A 27,965-nucleotide genomic window follows, 5' to 3' on the forward strand; every position below is an offset into this window, starting at 1 on the left:
ACAGATTATGCATCATGTTAACAAGAGAAAAACATATACTGGATTGAGGCTGCTCATCAAGGTGACGCAACATGAGGGCAAAGCAAAGTACAAGGTGAGCAGTGGTGATTTTTATACATCAGCCGTTTTAAACTTTAAAAACTTTCTGCTACCTATTATAAAGTGTTGTTAAAGGTCTAAAAATATTTTCTCATTTAGTCAAGAAAATGAACAGCAAGCAGCACATGCAAGACGTATTTACTTAGCATCTTCCATATGCCATATGTAGTTGTCAGTTTGTTTCTCAAAGCCTCATTTGCGAAGATAATTCCTAGAAGTTGAGTCACTCTGAATAAAACTTCATCTATCCCTTTGTGTGTGGAACTATTTTAAAATTCATGAGATTCAAAGTTTTGCACTTCATTTAAGATGAAGCTCTCAGGAGGCGCCTGGGTGGCTCAGTCAGTTGAGCGTCTGCCTGCAGCCCATGTCATGATCCAGGGTCCTGGGATCGAGCCCCATACAGGGCTCCCGCTCAGTGGGGAGCCTGCTTCTCCCTCTCCCACTCCCCGGCTTGTGCTCTCTCTTTCTCTCAAAGAAATAAATAAAACCTTAAAAAAATGTAGCTTTCAGAAATATTTAAAATCATTTTATAGGGCAGCCCGGGTGGCTCAGCGGTTTAGCGCCACCTTCGGCCCAGGGCGTGATCCTGGAGACCGGGGATTGAGTCCCACGTCGGGTTCCCTGCAGGAAGCCTGCTTCTCCCTCTGCCTGTGTCTCTGCCTCTCTCCCTCTGTGTCACTCATGAATAAATAAAATCTTTAAAAAAAAATAGTTTTATAGTTTGGTATCTAGAAATACATCTAAAGCATATTACTAGTGATGATAATCAAGTTCTGTTGATTACTACGGTATATATCAAACACCTGACTAAATCCATGTCAGAATTTGTTTTTCACTCACACATGCCTCTGCCCCTCTTAAAACTCTGCCTATTTGGCTCTTCCTGCTTCTATTAAATGGCTTAATCTAGCTCCCGACTGTTAATTCTTTTTTCTCCCTGGCAATCTCCCCTACTCAGTCTCTCACTTTCCAACTAGGCCTTATTTCTGTCCTTCTTCTTTTTTTTCCTTACCAAAGGGCCTGAATAATAAGAATGCCTAAATTCAAATCCTGGCTCTTAAAAATTTGGTCAAGTCATGTAATTTTCTGGGCCTTAGTACACAAATCCATAAAAAATGGGTAACACCCATAACTGATGAAGTTAGGTAATCAGCTCAAGTTAATGCCCCCCAGCTAGTAAAATTCAATGACTGAGTCCTACTACTGGGCTCTTGGATCCTGCTATATATTGGCCAATTAGAGTAAGAATTAAAGAAGGAGGCTACCCGTTAAGATAGTAAAAAAACACAGCCAAAAGACAAATACATTTGTCTTAATTTTTTTTCCCTAAGTCTTCATAAAGACAACTAAAACCTTTTGGTATAAACAATAACCCCTTGATGTAAAATACAAAGGGAAAAATCAAAAAATAAAAGAAAATCCTTAGTTTTCTACCGGTTTTATAGCTTATTATTTATTTCTCAAACTAGAATCGAACTTTTAAATGCATGATTAACAACATATATTTAAAAAAAAAAAATCCAAGGGGCTTAAAACAGTTGCCAGAATCAATCCAAAATGGGAAGGTGCATCATGGTAAGCGTGATCACTACACAGAAGACAGGAATTTCAGGGCGCCTCGGTGTCTCCATGGTTAAGTGTCTGCCCTCAGCTCAGGTCGTGATCTCAGGGTCCTGGGATGGAGCCCTGCGTCGGGCTACCTGCTCAGTGTCAGGCTTCCTGCTCATCAGGAAGTTGGCTTCTCCCTCTCCCGCTGCCCTTCCCCCATTTGTATGTATTCTCTCTCAAAAAAAATAAAATCTTAAAAAAAAAAAAAAAAGAAAAACAGGACCTTCATTTACACAACCACTTTTTTAGGTGTCCTTAAGCCTTGACTGGTTGCCTGAAACATTCCAAAATTCTTCAAATCTCAAAAGCAAATAATCAAATTTAAGTATTTAAATTAAATTAAATATTAATTTAATATTAATACAGTATTAATACAGGGGCACCTGGGTGGCTCAGTTGGTTAAGCAACCGACTTTTGATTTTAGGTAAAGTCATGATTTCAGGGTCATGAGATTGAGCCTGTGTCAGGCTCCACACTGACAGTGGAGCCTGCTTGGGATTCTCTCTCTCCCTCTCCCTGTTCTCCTCCCCCCAGTTCACGCACACAATGTCTCTCTCCCTCTCCATTAAAAAAAATTAATATGAAACTCCATTACAAAGATATCCCAGCTTTTTAAAAAGATTTATTTATTTATTTGAGGGAAGGAAGTGGGAAAGAGAAGCTTAAGCACTCTGCAATGAGCGTGGAGCGCAATGCAGGCCTCGAACTCACAACCCCAAGATCACAACCTGAGCAGAAACCAAGAGTCAGTACTTAAACTGAATGTACCACCCAGGCACCCCAAAAAGATATCCCAGTTTCCTTAAGCTTTGTTAAAATTCCACTAAAATTAAAAATTACATATATATCTAAATATAATTTTTCTATTTCCACCTATAAATACGAGTTGAGAACCTAACATCTGCAATGAAAGACATAACAAAAAACATCAATTGCTACTATAGTATTTCATGATTTTATAGTTATTATTATCATTACTGACTATATTTAGTTTGATTTTTTAAAAAAGATTTTATTTATTTATTCATGAGACACACAGAGGGAGAGAGAGAGAGGCAGAGACCCAGGCAGAGGGAGAAGCAGGCTCCATGCAGGGAGCCTGACGTGGGACTTGATCCCCGGACTGTAGGATCATGCCCTGGGCTGAAGGTGGCGCTAAACCGCTAGGCCACTGGGGCTGCCCTAGTTTAATTTTTAAATTACGCTACCAGCAGTATTTTTCAAAGACTAAGAAAATATGGCTAGTCATATAGTTTTATTTAGTCAAAGGGACAATATCAGAGAAACATAAGAGCAACAATATTTAAATATAGTCTGATAACTGAGTTACACTCAAGACTTGCTAAATGTCCATGAGACTTTAAAATCTCATTTCAATGGCGCCTGGGTGGCTCGGTCAGTTAAGTGTCTGCTTCTGGCTCAGGTCATGATCCCGGGGCCTGGATCAAGCCCCGAGTCAGACTCCCTGCTCAGTGGGGAGTCTGCTTCTCCCTCTCTCTTGTCCTCTGCACCCCGCCCCCATCATGTGTACGTGCATACTCCGTCTCGCAAATAAAAAATCTTTAAAAAAAATGTATCTTAAAGTCTCATTTACAATAATAACCTTCTGTAAAATTAATCTATAAAATGCAAAATGAAATCCAATTTGGGTCTTTGCAACCAGGAAAACTTCTAGACCAAATTAATCTAGGATAAAAAAAAAAATAAAGTTCTACAACTGACTCTACAATCTTTCTGCTGTTTCCAGACACACTTCCAATTTGGGAAGCATCAAATATAGAGCAGGAAAGGCTAGCAAATAAATAACCTTTTAAAAAATTTGAAGTAGGGGTGCCTAGCTGGCTCAGTTGGTAGAACATGTGACTCTTAATATTGGGGTCCTGAATTTAAACCCCATGTTGGGCACAGAGCTTACTAAGAAAAAATTTTAAGATTAAAAGTTTATTCAAAAAATAAATTTAAAAAAATTGAAGTAGTATCGCCATGAGAAAGTAGAACAAATGTGAGAAATACCACACACAGGGGCACCTGGCTGGCTCAGTCCGTAGAGCATGCAACTTTTGATCTTGGGGTTGTGAGTTCGAGCCCCACACTGGTGGTAGAGATTACTTACATAAATAAAAATTAAACAAAACAAAACAAACAAAAAAAAAGGAAATACCACCCCGTCCCCAACACATAATATCAGAGTCCTACTTACCTCATGGGCTAACATTTTATAGAGTTCTTCTCTAGTTACAGAAATCCTTTCTCTGTCTGTACTGTCCACAACAACTATTACAAACTAAAATAATTACAAAAAAATTAGTGATTATACAATTTGATATTTATAAAATTTATAAAGTATTTATTTAATTTACAGACCACAAATATCAAGAGATTAGAACCTTGTGGTATGGTATTACTGGAAAACCAGAGATACCTACTACACATTGTGAAGGCTAAAGGTTTGATCCATTTTTAATGCAAATATGATTTGCTAATATGATGTTAACACTCAATTAGAATATTGTTAACATTCTAACCACATATAACACGTTTGTTTTCTAAATTAGTATCTTCAATGGTAATGGGCCTATATCCAACTATATGCACTTAAGTCAATATGAAAAAAATACATTGTGATCCTAAATTTTAGATATTTCTACAGATAGTTTTATTAAGATCAATTTGAGACTCTACAAGGGCATGATATGGGAGTAATGTGACACTTAAATCAATTTTTAAAAATCAGCCAGTTGAAAGAATAAATGCATCATCTAAAACCATGCTCTCTTCTTTATATAAATGGTATCTGCTGCCTAAAAGCACAACTCTTTCCTGAACTGATGATGAGACTAGTATCAGAAGATGCAAGGAGACTTGTAAAGGAGCCACGCAGGACCGAGCTACACTGCACCTCCTCCTCGCCCCTACCAGCACCAAAAAATACAACGGGAAAAAGAGGAGAAGTAGTCACTTTATGATGGCACTGGTGATGCCCAAGTTAACTCTGCTTATAATTAACTTGCACTATTTGTTTTTTAGAAGGAGCTTTTCATTTCCAGATAAACCACTGTTAATTTTCAGGTCTTTTCTATTTTTCAGATTTCCTTAACCATATGGCAGATGCTGCTAAGAGCTGCTACTTTACTTCTCTCACTTGATACTTACTGATATGTGACTTTGTTACTATAAAGTCAGTTCTAATCCAAGGCATTAAAAAAAAAAGCCACTCAATTTTTAAGATGTCATAAGTTTGATACCTGCAGCATTATACACAAAAGTATTAACCATATATACCTTTCCTTTCCTTTTCCAAGTAACGTGACCAAATGCTTACTGAAGTTTTAGGGGATCAACTCATTAGAGACACTTAATAGTGACATAATATTAAAGACATAATATTCATCTTTATATACATTTGAAGTTTTATTATCTTATAATCAGCACTACTGAAACAATTGTCACAGCCTTTCAATTAATAAGATCGATACAATGAAGCTGTCAAATGTCATGGGTCTGAAATTTCCTCTTGGGAAATAACATGCAAAAAAAAAACCCATCAGTTATGTCTAAATTGCTTATGACCAAAAAGAAAAGGATTCTTTCATGTGCAACTGTGCTACATAAAAGAGCATACATAGTAAGAATTTTGGCCAGGATTCGATCCTCCAAAACCCTCTCATTTAACTAGGATTTTCTCTATGCCTACAAAAATTAAATAGTAAGACAAACTGTGAGGTGGAACTCACTGTAAAAACAACTATTTAAGTTGTGAGATCAATACATAATCAGAGTAATCAATCACCCCCTCACTCCAATTCTCCCTACAGAGGTTCAATGAGAGTGGATATACAATGACCCCAAAACAAGGAATCAAAGACTCCACTATGTTTAAACTCTACTTTTATTAACATACTGGGATATTTCAAAAAGATTATAAGAGTTCACATCTAGAAGTTGTTTCCCAAGCATTCTGTTCATAGAAGTTTTTAGTATATTAAGAAACATTACCTCTGTGTTAGTATAGTAAGTGTTCCAAGAAGAACGAAGAGATTCTTGGCCACCAATATCCCACATTAGGAAACGTGTGTTATTAATCACTATTTCTTCTACATTACTTCCTATTGTAGGTGATGTATGTACAACTTCATTCATAGAACTGGGGGGAAAAAGTTCAAATATATTGTAATTAGCAATTAGCTAGACTGAGCATTTTTCATTCAAGGGATAAACCAGCATGAGTTTTTATATTTTATACCCAAATGGACTTTTTCTGCTAACTTATAAGTGTTAAGGGTTTAAAAAGATGGAACTAGATAGTGAACTATCTGAAATGCTGTAGATTCATTCCCAGAAATTATATAAACAGTATTTCTCTACTTTCTACAAAAAAAACTGAACATGCTCGATGTCATATAAATTTCTAGTTCTCTTGAAACAGTTGCTTAAATCTGGCTCCTGGTTTAGAGTCAACCTGCCTTTTTACAGAATAATTTGGGTTCCATGTAATTTTTGTATTGCTTTTGTTAACCAAATATCACCCAGGCAGAAAAAAATAACTGTAAACAATAAAATAAACATTTTAAAGTAGTTAACACTTACAATTGGTAAAGGATGGTAGTTTTCCCTGCATTATCCAGCCCAACAATGATAACCTTGTGCTCTGAAATAAAGAAACACCAGCCATTTATTAATTAAAAACACACATTTTTATACGTCCTATTTTATCCATTCTTTCCAGTTATGCTATAGTTCCGTACGTGGCACCTGTTACCCTTTTGGAATTCAAAAGACTATGCCAGCAAGAGCGGAGTGTGCCATTAGTTTCACCGTCCCCACCCTCTCATTCCACACAGAGAACTCTTATCTCTCCAGGAGCCAGACGCACCATATTTTCTCTGCTCTGTGGAAGTCTTATCTCACTGAAGTATCCCATATGTAATCACAATTGACAAATGACTCAAAGTGTAAACGTTTCATACCGGACTAGGCCATTTCAGTTCTAACTGTGAATTTTAGGCATCAACTGGGTATACGTATGCGAGGTGGGATAAATGAGAAATAAAAAAAGGTCAGGCTTGAAGTCCGGGAGCAAGAGGGCCAAGTCTCAACACCGGTGATCAAAAACGGAGCACGTTTAACACAGCGGTTCCAACGTTAACAACCAAATCTCAGGATGTAGGACTGTGGTGGCAGTGACTCCCTCCTTGGCCTCTATGGCACCAGTTTCCTCCTTCGTCTCTTGAGATTTTTTTTCCCACGGACTCCTCTTCCTTGGGTCTGCCTTCAAAGACATTTATGTTCCGCAGAGCTGTCTGTCTTCTTGCATTCTCCCCACATTTCAGCAGGGCACTCTTAGGACCCGTCTATTTCCATGCAACCTAAGGGCCACTCAAAGCTAGCACGGTGGGGAAGAACCTCGTTTCCAAAGATGGCCTTTGGATGCTCATGCCCCATAGAGTCCTCCCAGGCTCCCGACCCCCTATGGATTGCAGCTGGTCTTATGACTCCCTGGTAACCAACAGAACCCCACCTATCTAGTAGACAGACACAGCGCCACTCAACATACCCCAAACCCAACATTCAAGTCTTTTTTTCTAATTCTATCATACCTAATTTGCTTAATGGCTTTACCATAAATTCAGATGCCCCTGGAGTTTATTCAATCTGTCCCTCAACCCCAACATCTAATTTGTCATCAAGCTCTACATCTTCCCCCTCAATACTGTATCCCGAACCTGCCTCCTTCTGACTGTCCTGGTGCAGTCCCCCTATTTCTCACGGTAAAGCCTTCCCCGGGTGACTGCCTCCAATCCACCTTTCTATGGTCTCCGCAGTCATCGTCCTCCACCACCACGATGGTTAACGGAGGCTCTCTGGGGATGCCTGGTGGGTCAGCTGGTTAAGGGTGTGACTCCTGGTTTCAGCTCAGGTTAGGATCTCAGGGTTGTGAAACTGAGCCTCATGGGGGGCCTGCTCTATGCTCAGGATTCTCTACGACTCCTCCTGCCACCCGCCACACCTGCACGCACCTGCTCTCCTTCTCTCTACAAGTAAATAAATAAAAAGAAAATGACAGCTCTCCATTTTGACAGGAACACAAGGCACAGGTCCTCAGCCTACTAAACACAGATGGTCCTAACTGACCAGGCTTCAGCTTTCGCCCTCTCCACCGTCCCCAGGTGTCTAACTGAAATCAAGCCATTCTCCCCACATAGGCCACACAGCTTCCCAGCAAACATTTTTCTAACTCTACTCAGTTTTCCCTGAGCTGGAATTATCTTCTCTAGTCCTCCATTTAGGGAATTCCTACTAATCTTTTAAATTAATTTTCCCCAGAAAACCCCCCCACTTTCTCGGGCTTTTCTACAATACCTCTAATGTTGCACTTATCATAATTATTGACACATACACTAGCCTTCAAAGCTTAATGAGGCACCTTTCAAGCCTACAGATCCCATGCTATTCATCTTTATAATCCCAGTAACTACAACTTTTCCTGGCACGAAGTACTCAATACATGTTTAACCAATTAATATTCATTCTATAAATAATGAGGAACATAAATATAAATAATCAACAATTTGGGGATCCCTGGGTGGCTCAGCAGTTTAGCGCCTGCCTTTGGCCCAGGGCGCAGTCCTGGAGTCCCTGGATCGAGTCCCGCGTCAGGCTCCTTGCAGAGAGGCTGCTTCTCCCTCTGCCTGTGTCTCTGCCTCTCTCTCTATCATGAATAAATAAATAAATAAATAAATCTTAAAAAAAATCAATAATTTGAGGATCATAACACCTCACAGTAAGGATATCTTTAAGAAAAGCCTTTTCAGTCAGATGGTAGAGTTTTCCAAATAGTTGCCATTTACTATGGAGGGGAATTCCTACCATATAAAAAAATAGACGATCGAGTAAACAGAGTTTCAATACAATCCATTTAGTCCAATCACTGGTCTATTTGAAAAAAGGGCGGGCAGCTTAGAACCACTAGGGTTATAAAGGCACAGGACAACACTTCCCTCATATAGGCTCTTTAAAAAATTTTTAAAGATGCAGGGCCCACTCTCACTTCAGAGGCGACTAGGGCAAAGGAACTGAGAAAATTATCAGACACAAAGATGACACTTATTTTAAAGAAAGGGTTAATAACATGTAGAGGGCACGCTAAGGTAAGTTCAGGTGCATGACCACCGAAAGGCCTCATCGGGTGACATTTCCCTGACGGAGGTGCCTAGTGTATGGCCCTTCCTCTCCGAGGTCCACAAACTCAACCTGCTACTATCTCCGAGCAGGACTCAGAGAAGGTAATTCACACACTGATACATAAACAAGAACACCAGAAGGAGTCATATACAATGAGACCAAATGTTCGAGACCACCTGACCAGGGCAGTCTCTCCCTAAGAAAAAGTCACAGGCTGGAGGGTGGCTGAATCAAAATCAGATTACTTGGGGAACATGGAATCCCATCAGAGGGAGTATTTCACAGGCTGCAATGACTTGATAAATCCATCTTCACGTTAGGGCCATCAGCCTTTCTAATACTGTATTAACTTCCTTTGGAAATCCTTAGGCTCCTTCACCACCTCAGCCTATTCTTCCCATTACCAACATGGAACAGAATTCTATACAAAACCAAAAAGAAAGAAAAAAACAATTTGTAGCCAAAGAGTGTTCTAAGCTACTCCAAAACAAATATGCTGCAAAACCTAAAATACAACATGCAGAATAGGAGATAATGTTATTACGGGAAAATGTAGTAAAACTTTTAGCTATTCCAATTCTTTGATGCATGTGATTCATTACAGATTTAGTGTTTGGTATGACATTTCTTTTACAGAGTCTATGCCATGGGACGCCTGGGTGACTCAGGGCGAGACCCCGGGGTCCCAGGATCGAGTCCCGCATCGGGCTCCCTGCAGGGAGCCTGCTTCTCCCTCTGCCTGGGTCTCTGCCTCTCTCTCCCTGTGTCTCTCAGGAATAAATAAATAAGATATTTCTAAAAATTAAATAAATAAAGGGGTATCTATGCGACAGCATTCTTAACAGTTATTCGGATAACCCCAAACAACTACCCACTGTTATAATGCTTGGACAGAATTCTGAATTATCATTTACTTTTACTGTTTTGTCATGAAAATGCTCCTTGTTTCCGCACTTCCCTCTCTTTCGAATTGCCCAGGCAGCCTATCAGTTCCAGTCATTGTCAGGTTCTAGAAGTCAAGATATGCTCCTCCAGTCAGTAAATTAAATAAGAAGATGTCACTGTCACCCTGGAAGGCTTCTATCTCTGTAAATCACATCAAAGTAAAAAAACACAAATACTAAGGCAGATAAGTTGAGAGTCATCCTGATTCTTCATTCTCACCTCATATCTATACTATATGAAACCCTAATTTTATCTTATATAGAACAAAACATCCATTTGTCATATTCTCTATCATTCTCCCAATCCTTAGAACACAGCCTAGAAAAAGCATATGCTTCATAGGGTATGCAGAAATAAACCAGATCTGGGTGTTATTCTATATGTTGGCAAATTGAACACCAATAAAAAATAAATTTATATTAAAAAGAAAAAAGAAAGAAACCAGATCTGGGAGATATAAAGAAAGGTCTGATCAGGTCACTTGGTATTAAAAATTCAATTTTCAAAATCTAAAAGTATCAACAAAAAAGTCTGAAAACAAACTTGCTACGTATACAGTGATAGTGAGGTTTCAGGAAAAACGAAAAAGAAAACTGGTTTCCCACTGAGAGGCTGCTGAATGAAAGGGATGACTACACACGGCAAGGTTAGGGACGCAGTCAGGAAAGAGAGACCAATCATCGGAACTTGCCAAGTTTAATATACAGAAAATAACCGTTAAAGAGGGGCAAAGTAACGAGGGATTGGCTAATAAAAAATAGCTGTAACGAGGGGAGGGCTGACGGTATCGGCGGTCCCCGAGAGTCCACTGGCTGCGCGAGCGGCCCGGCCCGAGGGGGCCGCGGACCTCGCCGGGCCTGGCCTGGGCACCTGCTGGGCTGAAGTCCTCCCTCTCTGGGAGGCATCCTGCGGAGGGCCTCCTGCCGGGGTCGGTCGCAGCCCCGAGGCCGCGTCCCCCGGCCTGTCCCCCCGGGGGCTGCCGGCGTGGCGGGAAGGCAAGTGCTGGCAGCACCCAGCTCCAGCCCACGCGCAAGGACGGCGGCGGCCCGGCCTATGGTCCCAGTCCCCGCCCGGGCCCCGGCGGCGGCCTCGACACTCCCCGCGACCTAGTCCTCTCCAGGGACCGCCACCTGTCACACGGCCGTCAGCAAGGAGACCTCACCGCTCACTCCTAGTCCACCTCGGCCGCCCTAACGTGAATCCTTCTACTACGGTTTTTCTGTTTTAAAAGAACTGACCACAGCACCAGATGAGCCGCGTCACAATCCCAGGCCCATCTCTTAACCGGGGAGCCTTAAACAAGTCACCCCGTGTTGCTCTGTCCCTCACAGTGTTGTCTAACGAATAAATTTAAGTGAAGCCTGAATCAACCAATCTGTGTATGACACTTAGAACCTAACCTTGGGGGACGCCTGGGGGGCTCCGTGGTTGACCCTCTGCCTTGGGCTCAGGGCGTGACCCCGGGGTCCTAGGATCGAGTCCGCGTCGGCCTCCCCACAGGGAGCCTGCTTCTCCCTCGGCCTGGGTCTCTGCCTCTCTCTCTCTCTGTGTCTCATGAATAAATAAATAAAATCTTAAAAAAAAAAAAAAAAAGAACCTCACCTTGCACAAGTCAGCTAATGTTAATTGCTATTATTTTATCTATAGGGATGGGGTTAACTTATTTTCTGTCTCCCCACACTAGACTGAACACTCCATAAAGGCAGGGAGGATTTGTGTGTTTTGTTCCCTGCTTTATCCCCACCACCTACAACAATTCCTGGCACAAACAGCTGCTCCAAAATATTTAATAAACCACTGATCACAAGCCCTTCTATATTAAAAGACACGAGTGGCAACTCTTCAAAGTCCTAATGTAATAAAGGCTTGTAGCTTAGTAACTGAGAAATAATTAACAGGGAAGAAAATCAAAGAAAAAAATTATGCCAATCGCTTCTCTATTTTCTTATTTTTTCCGGGGTGGGGGAGGGCAGAGGGAGAGAGAAGCTGAGGCAGGCTCGACGCCCAGCGCGGAGGCGGTACAGAGCCCTCCACAGGACTCCCGCCCACAACCCTGAGATCAAGACCTGAGCTGAAATCACGAGTCGGACGCTTCAATGACTGAGCCACGCAGGCGCCCCCCAATCTCTTCTTTAATAAGACCAATGTCTGCAACATATTTCTTCGGTGATTTAATTTGGCATTTATGTGTGGCCTCGGAGAATTGCTCCACTGGAACCTCAGTTTCTTCTGGGGAAAGAATAACTGCTAAGAACTGTTGAAATGGTTTTTCCCCCCTTTAAATGATGGATACAACAGCATCTAAGACAAAGTTTATATTCTACTGAACGTAAACATCACCTCTGGTTTTTCAAGTTTGGGCAGGATGCAATTAGCTTTCACTGTGCACCCAGCCAAGCGACGCTTAAACTGAAATTATTCTAAAGGTGTTTCAGAAAAGAGCAATATGGTATGGCTTAAGTTTCATTAGCACGGCCAATTCTGCAATCCCCTACAATCTTCCTTCCAAGAGTTTAGGTGCAAAGAACACAAGATTGTGTCCTGTATCTTCTGAGCGTAAAATAAAGCATCCAAGACATATCTGACACATATGACATATATATTTATATATAGGTGATTTATATATTTCCAATTTAAAAGAACTCAAAGGCCACCAAGTATCTGACATTAGATATAAGGGTGAATATTTTGAAAAGTGACCCTACTGATGATAATCACATCACTTAGCAGAATAGTTTATTCACATCTTCACGATATTTTGACATTTAAATTTCTAAAACTTAGCTGCATTAGTTCCTCTTACTATTAATTTTCCAACACTGAAATAAGTGCCCAGTCAAAAATAACCACAAATACAGGCAATAAGAACACCGCTATTAGCAATTTTTAGTAGTAACGATGTAATAACATCCTCATTATTTACTACTTGCAAGGAGCTGTTGGCAAAGCTCTAATTCATTCTTAAGTTACAGACATAAATAATTTTATCACTGACTCGAAACAGAAAGAGATACTTCATTCTTCTTACAGGACTAGAGCTCAGCCGACAATCACTATAAATTTCATAGCAGAGTTGAAGTACTAGCTTCACTTACAATAATACAAAAATTAAGGAGGTTAAAACCAGAATAGATCCTATCTACCATCAACCACCACCAACTGTACCGCACTGTACGCACTGTACGGTTCCATTCTTGAGACCTCGAGATTACTTTTTCAAGATCTGTAAGGTCCACAGCCACTCAGTCAAGATCCCTGGTGTTTTCTACATTGGGAACATCTAGACCCAAATACAGGATGGGGTCTCGCTTCCCCTCTTCCAACAGGAACAGCCAGCCAGAGCCAGTGCAGATTAAAACTGGGTTTCTCCACTTTATGAAAAACCCCTGTATCAGAGAAATCACTTGAAATACTGCTGTTCCCGCGGCACCTGGGGGAGGGCGGGGGGGCTCAGCGGGTTAAGCATCTGCCTTCAGCTCAGGTCAGGATCCCAGGGTCCTGGGGTCCAGTCCCACATGGGCTCCCTGCTCTGCGGGGCTTGCTTCTCCCTCTCCTCCTGGCCTGTGTGCCCGTGCTTTAAGAAAAAAATAAATAAAATACCTTAGGGAAAAAAAAAAAAGGAAATATTGCTCTTCCACTGGGTCATGTGATCTACTTTGTTTTTGTTTTTTACCTTTTTTTTTTTTAGATACACAAGCAATTGCACGTTTGGGTTTGCTGCCTTCCCATCACCTTCTTTTTTTTTTTTAATATATAATTTTATTCATGAGAGACAGAGAGAGAGACAGAGAGACAGAGAGAAGCAAAGACATAGGCAGAGGGAGAAGCAGGCTCCATGCAGGGAGCCCAATGTGGGACTCGATCCGGGGACCCCGGGGTCACGACCTGGGCCAAAGGCAGAAGCTCACCCGCTGAGCCCCCGGGCCGCCTCCATCACCTTCTTACAGGAGCTGCTGGATCACGAAGGAGGAAGCGGGGACACAGCAACCCTAACAGATGCCACCGCTCCTGTAAGTCTCTACTGGAAACTTCTGGGATGTGGCGCCAACACCAGCTGACCCCAAAGACAGAAGCACACTAAGTTACCGGCGGCAGAAATGAAAACCCCCCAACTTGACCCTAAGACAGAAACCAGCGACCAGCGAGCACCACGTACTACGCCGCATCCAGGGGCCACGGGGTCTGTTCCAGCCGCGTCCCTGTCCTCAGGTGTAGACCGGCGCCCTGCAGCACGTCCTAGTGGGCCCGACCCGCACTTCCAGCCGCGTCGGAGCCGAGCCCAGCGCAAGCAGCCCGCGTGAGCAGCAGGCAGGTGCCCGCGGAACCCCACCTCCGGCCGCAGGTGCCACAGGCCCCGGGGGGAAGCCGGCCGTCCCTAAGCGGCCCCCGACGACCTCCACCCCCGGTTAGGGACGCCCCGCAGGCAGGTGCGCTCGCTCCGCAGGGGTCACAGGGGCAGCAGCCAGCAGGTCCCTAAGCGGCCCCCGACGACTTCGACGCCCCCGGTTAGGGACGCCCCGCAGGCAGGTGGGCTCGCTCCGCAGGGGTCACAGGGGTCGCAGCCGGCAGGTCTCTAAGCGGCCCCCGATGACTTCGACGCCCCCCGGTTAGGGACGCCCCGCAGGCAGGTGCGCTCGCCCTGTGGGGGCCGCAGCCCGCACGTCCCTATGTGGGACCCCAACGACCTCGACGCCCCCGGTTAGGGACGCCCCGCAGGCAGGTGGGCTCGCTCCGCAGGGGTCACAGGGGTCGCAGCCGGCAGGTCTCTAAGCGGCCCCCGATGACTTCGACGCCCCCCGGTTAGGGACGCCCCGCAGGCAGGTGCGCTCGCCCTGTGGGGGCCGCAGCCCGCACGTCCCTATGTGGGACCCCAACGACTTCGACGCCCCCGGTTAGGGACGCCCCGCAGGCAGGTGCGCTCGCTCCGCAGGGGCCGCAGGGGTCGCAGCCAGCAGGTCCCTAAGCGCCCCCCCACGACTTCCGGTTAGGGACGCCCCGCAGCAGGTGGGCTCGCCCTGTGGGGGCCTCCACGGGGCCGCAGCCCGCACGACCCTACATGGACCCCCGACGCCCCCGGTTAGGGACGCCCCGCAGGCAGGTGGGCTCGCGCCACAGGGGTCGCAGCTGGCATATCCCTAAGCGCCCCCCCCGACTTCCGGTTAGGGACGCCCCGCGGCCGGTGGGCTCGCCCTGTGGGGGCCTCCGCGGGGCCGCAGCCCGCACGTCCCTATGTGGGACCCCAACGACCTCGACGCCCCCGGTTAGGGACGCCCCGCAGGCAGGTGCGCTCGCTCCGCAGGGGCCGCAGGGGTCGCAGCCGGCAATTTCCCTAAGCGGCCCCCGACGACTTCCGGTTAGGGACGCCCCGCAGCAGGTGGGCTCGCCCTGTGGGGGCCTCCGCGGGGCCGCAGCCCGCACGTCCCTACACGGGCCGCGACGCCCCCGCCGGGGTCGCCCGCAGGCAGGCGCGCTCGCTCTCCCAGGCGAGCCTCCGCGGGGCCGACCCGGACGGAGCGCGGGGAGGGTCGCGGGGAGGGTCGCGGAGCGGGGCCGGGGCCGGGGCCGCTGCAGCCTCGCGCTCGCCGCCGCTGCTGCGCCCCGTGGGCGGGTCACCCGGCCGGCGCGGGCCCAGCTCGCAGGGCGGCTGCAGGTGCAGGACGCGCTCCCCGGGCCCTCGGCACGTCGGGGCCTCCGCGACCCGGGGAGACGGCGCTGCCGGGCCCGGGCCGCCGCCCTCGGGGCGCAGGGGAGCCCCCGCCCGCGCCCGCGCCCGCGCCCGCGCCCTCACCCTGGTGATTGAACAGCCTCCAGATCCTGGTGAGCAGAATTCCCATCCTCGGGCGGCGGAGCCCCCCCGGGCCGCCCGGCCTCCGCCGGCTCAGGCTGCAGGGGAGGCGGGACTCGCGCCGGGGCCTCCGCCGCCGCTGCCGCCGCTGCTGCCCCCGCGCCGGCCGCCGGGTCGCTTCCTGGGAACCGCGGGGAGGCCGAAGCCCAGGCCGCCCTGCCGCGTGCGAGGCCCCGCCGCTGCCGCCGCGGCCCCCGCCGGGCTCGCGGACATCGCCGCCGCGTTGTCTGCGACGAGCCTCGCGGGCCACCGTCCTCCCCCAGCTCCTCCGGGCGGCGGCGGCGGCGGCGGCGGCCACGCGGGCGGGCGGGCGGGCGGGGCGGGGCGGGGCGCGGCGGGGCGGGGCGCCAGGGCGCAGGCGCGCGGCCGGAGGGGCGGGGCCTGGGCCGTCGTATTTGCATGGGCGGGCGCGGGGGACGCTGGGGCGGCGCGGGGGGGCGGCCGGGGGGCGCGGGCTGCCGCTGCGACTCGGCTCCCAAAGCTCCCTCCCGCCGCTGGATGGTTTTCCCTGCGGCTCCTCCACGGAGCCGGGATGTCAATACGGATGGCGAGCCTGGCGCGCATCCCGGCCGCGCTTCCCCGACCCCGCAGCCCCGGCCCCACCTGCAACTCCGGCCTCGCATCCCTGACCCTGCATCCTCGGCGGCGCATCCCCGGCCCCACAGCCCCGGTCCTGCAGCCCTGACCCCGCAGCCCCGGTCCCGCATCCCTGACCATGTACCCGCAGCCTCGGCCCCGCAGCCTCCGCCCCGTATCCCTGACCCCGCAGCCCCGGCCCAGCAGCCCTGACCCCGCAGCCCCGACCCCGCACTCGCAGCCCCGGTCCCGCATCCCTGACCCTGCAGCCCCGACCCCGCATCCCCAGCTCCGCATTCCTGACCCCGCATCCGCGGCCCCGCATCCCTGACCCCGCATCCCCCGCCCCGTATCCCTGACCCCGCAGTCCCGGCCCCGCATCCCTGACCCCGCAGCCCCGACCCTGCACCCGCAGCCTCGGTCCCGCATCCTTGACCCTGCAGCCCCGACCCCGCATCCCTGGCCCGCATCCCCGGCTCTGCATCCCTGACCCCGCATCCGCGGCCCCCGCATCCCCGGCTCTGCATCCCTGACCCCGCATCCTCTGCCCCGCATCCTTGACCCCGAATCCGCGGCCTAGCATCCCTGACCCTGCATCCTCCGCCCTGCATCCCTGACCCCGCATCCTCTGCCCCGCATCCTTGACCCCGAATCCGCGGCCTAGCATCCCTGACCCTGCATCCTCCGCCCTGCATCCCTGACCCCGCAGCCCCGACCCCGCATCCGCAGTCCCGGTGCCGCATCCCTGACCCCGCAGCCCCGACCCCGCATCCCTTACCCCGCATCCTCGGCCCCGCATCCACGGCCCTGCAGCCCCGACCCCGCATCCCCGGCGCCGCCCACATCCCCGCATCCCCGCTGCACCGGAGCCCCAGGTCCCTCCAGAACCCAGGCCAGTGGCCCTGCGGCTCCGCCGCCTGCAGCTCCCTCCGCCTCGCAGTCGCGTGGCCCCAAGCGCCACTCACAGGTTAGGAGAGCCCAGATACCCTCGATACTCCCTTTCCTCCGGAATGTGGCCCCAACGAGCCTTTCCAGCTGTCATTCCCATTATTGCAAACTGGTTAAACAGCTGGCCAAATACTTTCTCTGCTTTCCAGTCGTCTTGTCTGCACACCTAGAATAGCTGTGTCCCGTGCTACGCAAGTGTCACATCGTGCTTAGTCAGCCCCCCGCTCTGGGGCATGTGGTGAGAACTAGAATGGAAGGGTGTCACCTGGTTAGGTGATACCAGGTTCTAATGACAGGTGTTATTTTTCAGCTGGGCAAGTTCCTTAACCTCTCTAGGCCTCAGTTTTAACATATGGAAACGTAGTAGGTTTGTCTCTAAGGCCTTTCTTTGCTTCTAGGTCATCCAATGATATAATCATCTGATAATCTGACAATTAACCAGCCTCTACTCTTGTTAAAGGCAAGAGGTGGGAAAAAAGAACTAAGGTTGTTTACTTCTCTTTCACAGAGAAATCAGAGACAGCTCCATGCCCTTCTATTCTCCTTAACTTTGATTTAAAAAAAAAAAGAAAAAAAAAAGGAGAGGGAAAAAAAAGTGAGGAAGCTATAAAAGGCACTGTTGGGCTGTACTGACTCTCAATCCTCAAAAGCAAAATGAAATTAAACAAAATCAACAATAAACTACATGTTTTCGCCCCAAATCTACTGGCCATATAATATCTTCTGTCAATATATATTAAAAAAAATACAAGTAAGACCTTGAGAGTCTACACTTCTTAACTGAGCTAGAAAATTTGTACCTATAAAGCAAAGGGCAGCACTGATGACTAAAACATGTCTCTTTTTGAACGACTGCAAGAAAAAAGTCCTTTAATTTTTTTTGGGGGGGGGGCTTATGGTTGAAAAGGCAAAGTTAGAGGAGACATATGAAGAGAAAGAAAATTACTATATTAATATATTTTATGTTATGCTTATATTTACATAATAAAGTACTCTCGATGGCTGCTTTAGAAAAACAACAGTATTGTTTGCATAACTAATTTACATCAACTCTTTAATATTTCCATTCTTGCACGTGGTGCTTTTAGCAGCTCTGGGACATTTTGCAAACTGTCCACATATCTCTCAAACTGTCCACTTATTAAGTGGTTGTCACGTCCATATTAACTTGTGGAGTTAAGGCTTGGTTTCCCAGATTATTTTCTAAGTGTCTCTTCAAAAAAGGACAAAGAATAAAAGGATTTGCCTAATACAATATTGTCCAAGCATAGGGACCCATGGGTGAAATACAAATTTGGAACTCCTATAGAAGTGATTGCAAATGTTTATGGAGTGGTATGAAGCTATTTGTGAAAATAGACTTATAGAAATTTTTAAAGACTAATTTATCCATGATAATAGTGATGTGATGGACAAAATGTAGAAAACAACTGTTTTCAGATATTGGGCAACACACAGCATAGGATTGTGATCCCTGATAAGAGACCCAAATGCGGTTAAGTCTGACCATTACCTGGATTTTCTGCCTGGAGGCAATTCCTAGCCAGTGACAGCGGGGATGGGAACTCAGATTGAGTCTAGACGTCTCCTTGAATTGAAGGTGTAGATCAGTGGTCCAAGAGATCAAGGTAGCTGTGAAGCGGAGTGGCTGAAAGGAGGGAGCTATACAGAGGAAAGCTCCAGAAACCTGCTTGCGTCGGGCCATTGAGTCTTTGGCTGCCTATCAACCTGTACCTGTGCAGAAACCCCACGAGGCTGGGCCAATAACAATTTCTAAGGAAAAAACAAGTACCAGGGAGCTGTACAAAATGTAATTCCTGGAGCTTACTAAGGGCCAGCAATCATTTGAGTTCCCTTCCTTCGATCAGAGTGAAGAGCACCCCCTACGTACCGGGGACTCTCGGTAGACATCCCAGAGACCTTGGAAGAGGAGCTGTATGAGTCTAAGAAAAAGGTCCTACTCTAGGCCAGTCCTAAAGGAGCTTAAAAACAAATCGTGAGAGGATCAAACTCCTGTACAATTGCCTGTCAAAACAAGTGCAGCGTTCTCTAGAGGACTACAAGACCGAGTCATCCCCAACGGAAAATTTCCAATATCTTGAATCCAATAAAAAAATTACTGGACAAAGAAACAAGGGAATGCGACCCGTAACCACAAGGAGAGTTGCTCTACAAAAACAGATGGGAGTGCTGGCAAGTGAGGCGATTGCCCCAAGCTCATAGCTGGTCACTGCCACAAACGGGCCTTAAACACGGCAAGAGCTGTGCTCTGCAGTCCAACCACGTGCCGATCTGCGTGTTGTATGACAGGACAACAACGCTCCTGCACAACCCGTCCTCTTAGTAGAGACGTGTTGATGGCCAGGGAGGGGGCTTCAGCACGTGGGCAGGCTGAGGGCGTCCTTGCAGTGAGCCGCAGTTCTTCCTTCTCGGAGTTTCAGGCTGTTGGTTGAAAGGCCTCCCTGGCTCGGCCAGCCCCGCAGAGCATTTCTCCAGGGTCTAAAGTGCATTCACGGCACAGCCAACATTTCCTGTATTCCAGGAGTTGTTTTGTACGCTTCCATGACTACCGGCTTAAAAGTATTTGATACATGTATTTTTCGATGAAAATACTTTGCAGAGAGAAGTTACAATGATCTCTGGTTTCCTCACTTGTAGTCAGGGCTGATAATCTATGCCCTGCCCATTTCCCAGGACGATCAGATGAATTAAATAATGTTTGTGAAATTGCTTGGCTGCTTGGAAGTCATCATGTGATGTTAGCGCAACGATAACAGCCAACACAGGACACGTTTCTTTTGGACTTCTTGTGCGCCGCGATGAAAGAAAAGTCCCCTGTCCATCAAGTCATAGTATGGTGAGCTGACACTGAGCACGCGAAACGTCAAGGCCTAACGCCCTCCGTGGAACACTAATGGGCACAGGATATGGATGGAAACGGCCGGTAACTGCCACACGTATCACGCAGGGGTTTCTAGCTCATCTAGTTTATTTTTCTATATTGTATTTGATCCTATTTTGCATATGTATTTTAATATATTCTATTTTGCATGTCTGTATTTAATTTACGCCCCTTTCCTAATATAATACTCTTTTGTAATAACTCATAGCACCTAGCAGAGTATTCAGAAAATCATCATTTAACTAAACCCATGTTGTGAGAGTGTTTAGACCTTTTTTTCCCTGCAAGAGGTATAGGAACATACCTCTAGAATGATGTAAATATAAATATCTATTTTTAGAGTAATATAAAGGAGAGGTATAACGCTGGTTTCAGTGTTTTCTCATTTATTATACAAAAGAAAAAATTAATGCAGTTGGTTTGTACACATTTAAATTCCATAAAACAAATCCATAGAAATTAGGATACTCTATGCATGCACTCTGCATTTTCTTTGTTAAATGTTTTTGTTCACAAAAATAACAACACATTTTTTTTCTTTAAAGCCACTAAAGCAGAGGGAGAACAAAACATGCAGCACTGTACACATTTGCATAGTATATTTTACCCAGCATGCCTTGTAGAATGCTACACATTTACCTATATAAGAAAAATAAAAGGGGGTAAATTATTAAAATAAGTAACTAAAATTCAAAAAAAGGAAAAAACTATTTGACAAAGGCAATACTTTTTTTCCCACTTGTACCTGGAGATATAGCAATAGCTTGGGATTCCAACAGCCCTCAGAGTAATAGGTAAAATCTTTTTACATCAACTTGCCTTTTTACTATTTTTAGTGTTAAAAATAACTAACACTATTTTTAGTGTTAATAAATTCATGTTTTCCCCTCCCGCCACCCCTTCAAAAAAAAAAAAAAAAACAGCTAATGGCGTTAAACTTATGTTTCAAAATAGTATTCAGTACAAAACAAATCGAAGAATCCCTAAATACTTTACTTTTTTTGTTGTTATTGGGACACCTTTATTTATCATCCTGACTTTAGGCTGTGAAAAATACAAAGCATTTCAGACATGTCCAAAATTTAGAGGAGCCCAATGAGCTCACTTGCCATTACTTTTTGTAGTTGTTACTGAAGGAGCAGAAATAAGAACAGTAAATATAGTATGAGTCTCATCACAAAATAACATTTAATAATTTTTATGCAAGGGAATAAAGTAAAATAAATTACATCCACAGATTGCAAGGCTATGAAGTAAATTGCTGGAAAAGTATCAAGCAGCAAGTTAAAAAGATGGTAGATGAAATAAATCTGATAAAACTTAGAGTTAAATCTATATACTCTTAAAAATATGACTGCCGAATTTAACAGTGGATTTCGTTATAAGTTTGTGCTATAACAAATGTGCTTCTCCTCTCTCTCCTCGATCTATTTCCATATTATTGGCAAAATATATATCTTTTATAATTTTGTACTATACAATATACGTTTTGCTACATTATTTATTTTTCTACTGCTAATGCAGATAACTAGTAACAACATAGATTTATTCTGGCAATAAAATGCTCCCATTTTAATAACTTCCCAGAAAATATTGTAAGGCATATGAAAAATAGTATGCAACAATATAGCATTAATGGTCCTGCATCTTTGATACATCCTTATGCATACAGAATTCACACTGACTTCAGTTAAAAGTGTGGAAATGGCATGCAAGTAGGGCCAGGGTGGCCCCTACATAAACACAGACAGCCACTTGTCAAGAAAATTGGGTGTTCAAAACGTAACCAAGAATACTTACAAAGTATTGAAAAGCTAGAGGCCAGCCACTCTGGGTTCTCACATAGCTCTGGTTTTAACTCCTTATAATCTTCAAAGAGGATGTTAGGAACATTTTCTACCATCTTTCCTCAAGTATTTTACATACATCAAAAGAAACAAAGGAAAGTTTCCTATGTAACTATGACTCTCCAACACTCTTGCTGTTCACCCTTATTTAGAAGTTTCTCGTGGTAAGTGGGAGTTACAGCCTCTGCTCGACATGATCTGATGAGATATTTTCTAGTCACCTCATACTGTCCCTCAATTACAGGAAGTATTTGGGATTAAACCATCCACAAAAAGATAAAGATGGTTGCTAGAAGAGGATGTATTTCACTTGAGAAAGTTCATTTTAAGAAAAGAAGAAAACTTTGAAAAGTAATTTTTGAATGCTGTAGCTCTCTGTCCATATAACCCAGTTTTACTATTTTGACTAATTTGACTGTTTAAGTCAACAACAAAAATGTTATCCTTGCTGTCTGCTGACAACTATCGTATTGACTGGTTTGATCATAATTATCATGTAGAAGAGGTGGCCTGTTCTCTGCCCTATAGACACAGTTGGAGGAAGTAACTTAGTAACAGAGTATTAACAATATTTAAAGATATGAGGAACTAATAAAACAAATTTTATTACAGAATTTGCTATAGTGTCATTCATATAGTCATTCAAAGATGAATTTTATATAATTAAAAAGAAAACAACATGCAACATTGTCATGAAACACAAAGGCAGAAATATAAAAGAAGTAAGGGGTACATTCCCATTTATTTAAAACATCTGTATGAAGTTTACTCCAATGACATGGGAGTCCAAGATAATGCATACCTTATCTAGGAAATGGCTAACTGGCCACAGGAAACATTAAGGATAAACAAAAATTTGAATTTTCAAACCAGCTGCACTTAAATATCAAGTTTCTGGATCCACTCTTTTAGGCTTAGAGCTAGATATTAAAACAAACTGCATACAGGGGCAATTCCCTTGCAGCGTGTTTTGTCCCCTATGATGACTGATTTCTTAAATTAACCTTGTGTCCTGATAAACTGTGAACCAATTCAAAGAAAACTTCACCAACATGGAAGAAATGAGGGGTGACGAGTATTCTGGAAACAGTTTAAAATGTAAAGGGAAAGTATATTTTAAGGATTTATGCACTTAGCTTTGCAGCTAGGTTAGCAACAAGCATAATAAATCTGATCACTACTTCTTGAAAAGTGTTTTTCTCTTAAAAGACAGTTGTCTTCTCTAGAGAAGAGGTAGTATAAATATTAATATATAGGGCAATTTCTACAGTGGCATCACTAATTTTTATTTTTTAGCAAATACCAAAATAAAATTGTATAACTAAAATATTACGCTAGCATGCAAATTAAGGTTGCCTAGGAACATTCTTGACTGACATCCTGGGTCTCAACAACATTTTATGATATGTTCATTCAGGGCTTAGATTTGCAAGCCATCTCTCGGCGTAATTTCCTTCTCTCCCTCCCTTTCACTGCCCTAGCTTCCTGTTATGAATTTTAAGGCCCCCACACAAAAAGACAAGTTCAAGTATGCAGGTATGAAAAGAGGTTAACATTCCAAAAATACATTTTGCAAACAGCAACAACAATAATAATTAAAGTAATTAACAAATTATTCAAAGGGAACAAATAATTTTCTTAGAATTTGTTTTATATTTAAAAAATTCACTTCATTAAGGACTAAGTGCAATGACATATTGTCACGTAATTAAGACTCTCTTATTAGGAAAGGCTATCAGTCCAAATTGTTAATTTCAATATGCTTTCCAATAGAACTGTATAAAGATAAGAGAGAATCATCAGTCATTTATAAACATTTCCAAGTGTTGCTTTAAATATTGGAGTAAACAAGATAACATCATTGATTATAATACTGGAGTCACATTATAGCCTTGAGAATTAGCATCAGGACTGACAAACTGCATTCATTGTTTTTTCCCCCAGAACTACATTTTCACATTGTCACATGAGTCTACAGTGTTACATGTTCGCAGACTGAAATCACAGAATATGTAGCTTACATATTCTGATATTACATACACTGAAGTTACGGAATATGTGACTTCTACAAGGTAAAACAGCCTCAACACATTGTAAGACTTGTTTCTTCTGCTTATCATTTGCTATTTTGAAAAGAAATCAGTTAAAAACAAAGTGTCTGTGGAATATGTATTTTTCAAAGTTGCTTGATATGCTTGGCAAAAATAAAACTTTCATTTCGTATATATCTGTATTTTAGCATCATTTACACAGTAAACTCTAACACTAAAAAAAGGAAAATGTATACCTCTTATTTACTTGGAGAAGATAAACTTTTTACAAAAGGAATGGAAAAGAATATGCCAAGTCAACGTAAAATTTTAAATATATCCATCAAGAAAATATATATTTTACCCTTTCCACGATTGTTAGCTTTTGAATAAGAATGCAAAGCAGAACAGGTACGGACACTTGATGGCAAACGACAGATTGGTTTTGTGCACAGATATTGAATGGACCTCTCTCTTTACCAGCATGACATGGAAGACTTAGAAACAAGGCTTTGAGAGGATTTTAAAAACAAGTGGTCTTTAAAAATGGAAAGAATATGGTAATCTTGCTGACTAGGAAATATATGTAAATGCTGTTGCAGCTACCTGCCATAAAATGTAAGTATCTTAAAGTAGTTAAATGACCAGATTGCTAATGCTACTACAGAAAAAGCTGAACAGCTGTCTAGTCTAAATTTATCACCTTGGTGCACTCTTTGCAATTAAATACTTTAATGCGCACAAACAAGAAACCAGTAAAGCATATAGAAAAATGTTTTGGCTAATGTTTTCTTTCTCATGCAAATATGTGCTGTACATGTAATAAATATATTTCGTTTGCTGGAAAATGCTCTTCTGTGCTCTAACCAAGTATTCAGTAATGGCAGGTTATATGTTTATTGAAGTGTCTAATGGATGCAGCTGTTTCAAATGTCTTAACTGAAAGTTCTGTAAGCTTCACTAGATGACAAAAGAACCTCACAGGCCAATATCACATGTTAACCTTTACAACTGACTGAGCCCGTATTTCCGATTGTGTCAAATACGTGAGATAACTTAGACAGTTACAGCTGAAGAGGGTCACGATGGACTATGCATGGTGAACAGGAGGGGAGGGAATGTGGGACGTCATGACGCGGTTCAAGGTGTGTATCACAATCGAGAATGTGGAACTTGGTTTCATGGGTCAGGAAAATCATTTAACTGGTGCATGCTCTGAAAGCCTAGAGATTGAGAGGCTTGGGAGGAAAATAGGGTAATAGAAATCAACTATTATTGTCTTCAAAATATAGGCCTCCTGACACGTGCCAGTAGAAAGGTATTTTTACACCTGGTCCTACTGGGGCTTTAGAAAAACGCATGCGTTGTGGACTTTTAGAAACAAGAGTCTTTTCTGAAAGATATTTGCGTATTGTATAAAAGGGTCAATTTCAGTAATCCCTTGGATCATAGTGAATCTAAGGCTTCCTTGATAATAGAAGACGAAGGTCACCAATTTCATAATTATAGCCACTGGAAAAACTGTCAAGACTTAACAGGTGAACAGGACTGTTCATTAGAAATAAGGCAGCTCAATCTCCAAATTCTTTATAATTCTAGACAATAAAAATGCTGCAATTTTAATTACGATTCAAATATACTCTGAATTTATGAGTTTACTTTTTATTGCAAGCTTTTAAATTCATCATTTGTTTTCACATTTTTTTTCATTTGATCATTTTGTATAAACACAGCTTTCGATATCAAAATTGAATGATTCCATGTAAAACAGGTCGTTAGCATGACTATAAAGAATTTGGGGAAGGGCTAGAACATTCACATATTCGAAGACAGAGACTGAATGGAGCAATGGAAAGATATGCAATTGTGCTGGCAGGAAATACCGGCCCATGTTTGTGGGAAGCTGGAGAGATGAATTCCCATCTGGAGATGTTTAGCTTCGTGCTCAGGAGGATCTGTGCCCATCCTCACTGACTTCAGGTTCCTGGATGTATGTGGTTGTGCTCAGAGCCAGGAAAGGGGAAACACCCCTTTTCCACTTCCCGTGACCACCTATGATTGGGCTTCTCTATAGTGTTCTCTCTCACTGCTAAAGAAAGTTTGAGGTTTTTTTTTGCCAACTTCAAACAAGCTAACAGTAGTGACTAAACAAAAAGCAAAACACTTTGAATACAACAGTTGTGCCAGTAGAGAAACAAAAATATTAAAATCTGAGGATAGTGTATAATTTCTGAATTAATTTGAGGTGGGTTTTTTTTTTTTTTGGCACTATCAATACATTTGGTGAGTTTGAAAAGCCATTCTGTCTACATTAACATATGTTAAAATGTTTATACATTTCAACTTTAAGTGTAAATTTAGCTTCCAGCAAATAAATACCATATCTGGTTTTGGCTTCTTTCGGTATTTTGATTTTTTTATTAATTAGGTTTTTGGTTGTTTTTGTGGGTCTTGTTTTTTTTTTTTTTTTTGGTTTTTTTTTTTTTTTTTTTTTTCAGATTTTTAAATTGACTGCAACATGCTCAAGTAGACTTTCTAGTCGATTCACCCAAATTCCAACAGGAATTGGTTTATAAATTGGTTCCAACTGGAACTGGTCATTTGGAATTTCCAGCATGGGAAATTATTTTATATGTGCCTTGATAAGTACCCTAAATTACAAATCGATGTGTCTAAATCTAATGAAGAAAACAAAAGGTACTGTTATGTAAATGCTGAGCTTAAAAATATCTATATGACTGGGCATCTAATAACCATCTAGACTTAAGGGCATAACGTACTTTTTTGTTGTTGTTTTTTGCCCCTTGCTTAGCATCAAATGACAACAGCCCACAAGCACAGTAAATACCGTGCTGTACTTGCCAAGTTAAGATGATTGGTTTATCCTAGCAGTGCTATGGCAAATTGTCAACAGATGAATTTTTTGTTTGCTTCTGCAGACTCAAAGCCTATGTCGGGAGTCATGGCTATATCCCCCAGGCGATCCTCGGTTCCTATGGGGTTTGTAAGTGTCCTGGTATGAGTCAGGGTAATCTTCTTCCACGAGAGGGTAATGATCTCGGCTATGCTGGGAACTGGAAGACAAGCGGTTCCTACTCTTCCGAGCCCTCTCATTGTGATAGTTTTCATCAGAGGTCATTAGACTTCGTCTTTCAATTGGAGAGTTCTCCGTGGAGTGGTTGCTGTGCCTCATACGCTGACTCTAAAAATATCAGATCGTCCATTGATTAGATCGTGTCAACTTAATTCACCTAGAATATGCAAATGTATGTGCAACAGTAGGGTCTGTACCATAAAATGCCAACTATCTGACTTAATAAAGCAATTTTGATGCACAAACGTCCTACTCAGAAGATCTGGTTCATCTAGGGCACAACATGCAAAGATACTGAAATGCTGATAATTTATGAACTTAATTACATCATGCTACACGATTATGCTTCCTATTAAAAATAGAGGATTGAAAGTTCACTGCTGAACGGAACTTAACGTATCTAGGAAGACCTAATAACTCCACTTCAACTGCAAAAACTAGGATCATTTTACTATTGGGAAATAAGTTAAGGTTCAGAATAGCATCTGCTATTTTATTTCTCTCTTGGGCTGATAAAATCTTTCTCCTCCCAAAGTCACACACTTCACCTTTATGTAGCTGAATGGTCCTTATACTTGTAAAAAATATTTTCGTGCAATTATAATCCGTGCTCCCCATGAAATGATGTGTTTGTTTCTTCATTATACATAAATGCTAAAGCTCTCAAAAATATTCTTTCCAAAGGAGTCTAGAATAATTGTGGAGCCAGCTGGCTAACTGATACTGACAATTCTTACTTCTCGACTGAAATGTCCGGCAAAAATTTCCTTCAGATAGAAACTAGATTCCTTTAATACCATTCATTGAAATGAATATTGTCAAACACTTGTTTGATGGCTCAGAAACTGTTATTCAACATTTTTCTTCAAATCATGGGAACACACG

The 27,965-nt window shown here is 43.7% G+C and overlaps 2 protein-coding genes across 7 annotated transcripts in view; both read right to left on the minus strand.

Moving 5' to 3' along the window:
- The window catches only part of ARL5A (ADP ribosylation factor like GTPase 5A), a 33,691-nt gene extending 17,710 nt beyond the window's left edge, over nt 1-15,981 (minus strand). Inside the window, exons 1-4 of one of the 2 annotated variants that reach the window (XM_025468969.3) lie at nt 15,627-15,971; nt 6,299-6,359; nt 5,708-5,855; nt 3,912-3,995 (exon numbers count right to left, since the gene is read on the minus strand). In XM_025468969.3, the coding sequence (XP_025324754.1) occupies nt 3,912-3,995; nt 5,708-5,855; nt 6,299-6,359; nt 15,627-15,672 (339 nt within the window). In that variant the 5' untranslated portion in view covers nt 15,673-15,971. Of the gene's footprint in view, nt 1-3,911; nt 3,996-5,707; nt 5,856-6,298; nt 6,360-15,626 lie in introns of both variants that reach the window. The other variant, XM_049097118.1, reaches the window with a different exon arrangement.
- Nucleotides 15,982-20,478: 4,497 nt separating this feature from the next.
- CACNB4 (calcium voltage-gated channel auxiliary subunit beta 4) overlaps nt 20,479-27,965 on the minus strand; it is a 220,995-nt gene continuing 213,508 nt past the window's right edge. For all 5 annotated transcript variants that reach the window (XM_025468972.3, XM_049097114.1, XM_049097117.1 and 2 more), the window contains one exon: nt 20,479-27,188. In XM_025468972.3, the coding sequence (XP_025324757.1) occupies nt 26,928-27,188 (261 nt within the window). In that variant the 3' untranslated portion in view covers nt 20,479-26,927. The remainder of the gene's footprint in view (nt 27,189-27,965) is intronic.

This window comes from Canis lupus, chromosome 19, assembly GCF_003254725.2.
Source record: "Canis lupus dingo isolate Sandy chromosome 19, ASM325472v2, whole genome shotgun sequence".
NCBI lineage: Eukaryota > Metazoa > Chordata > Mammalia > Carnivora > Canidae > Canis > Canis lupus.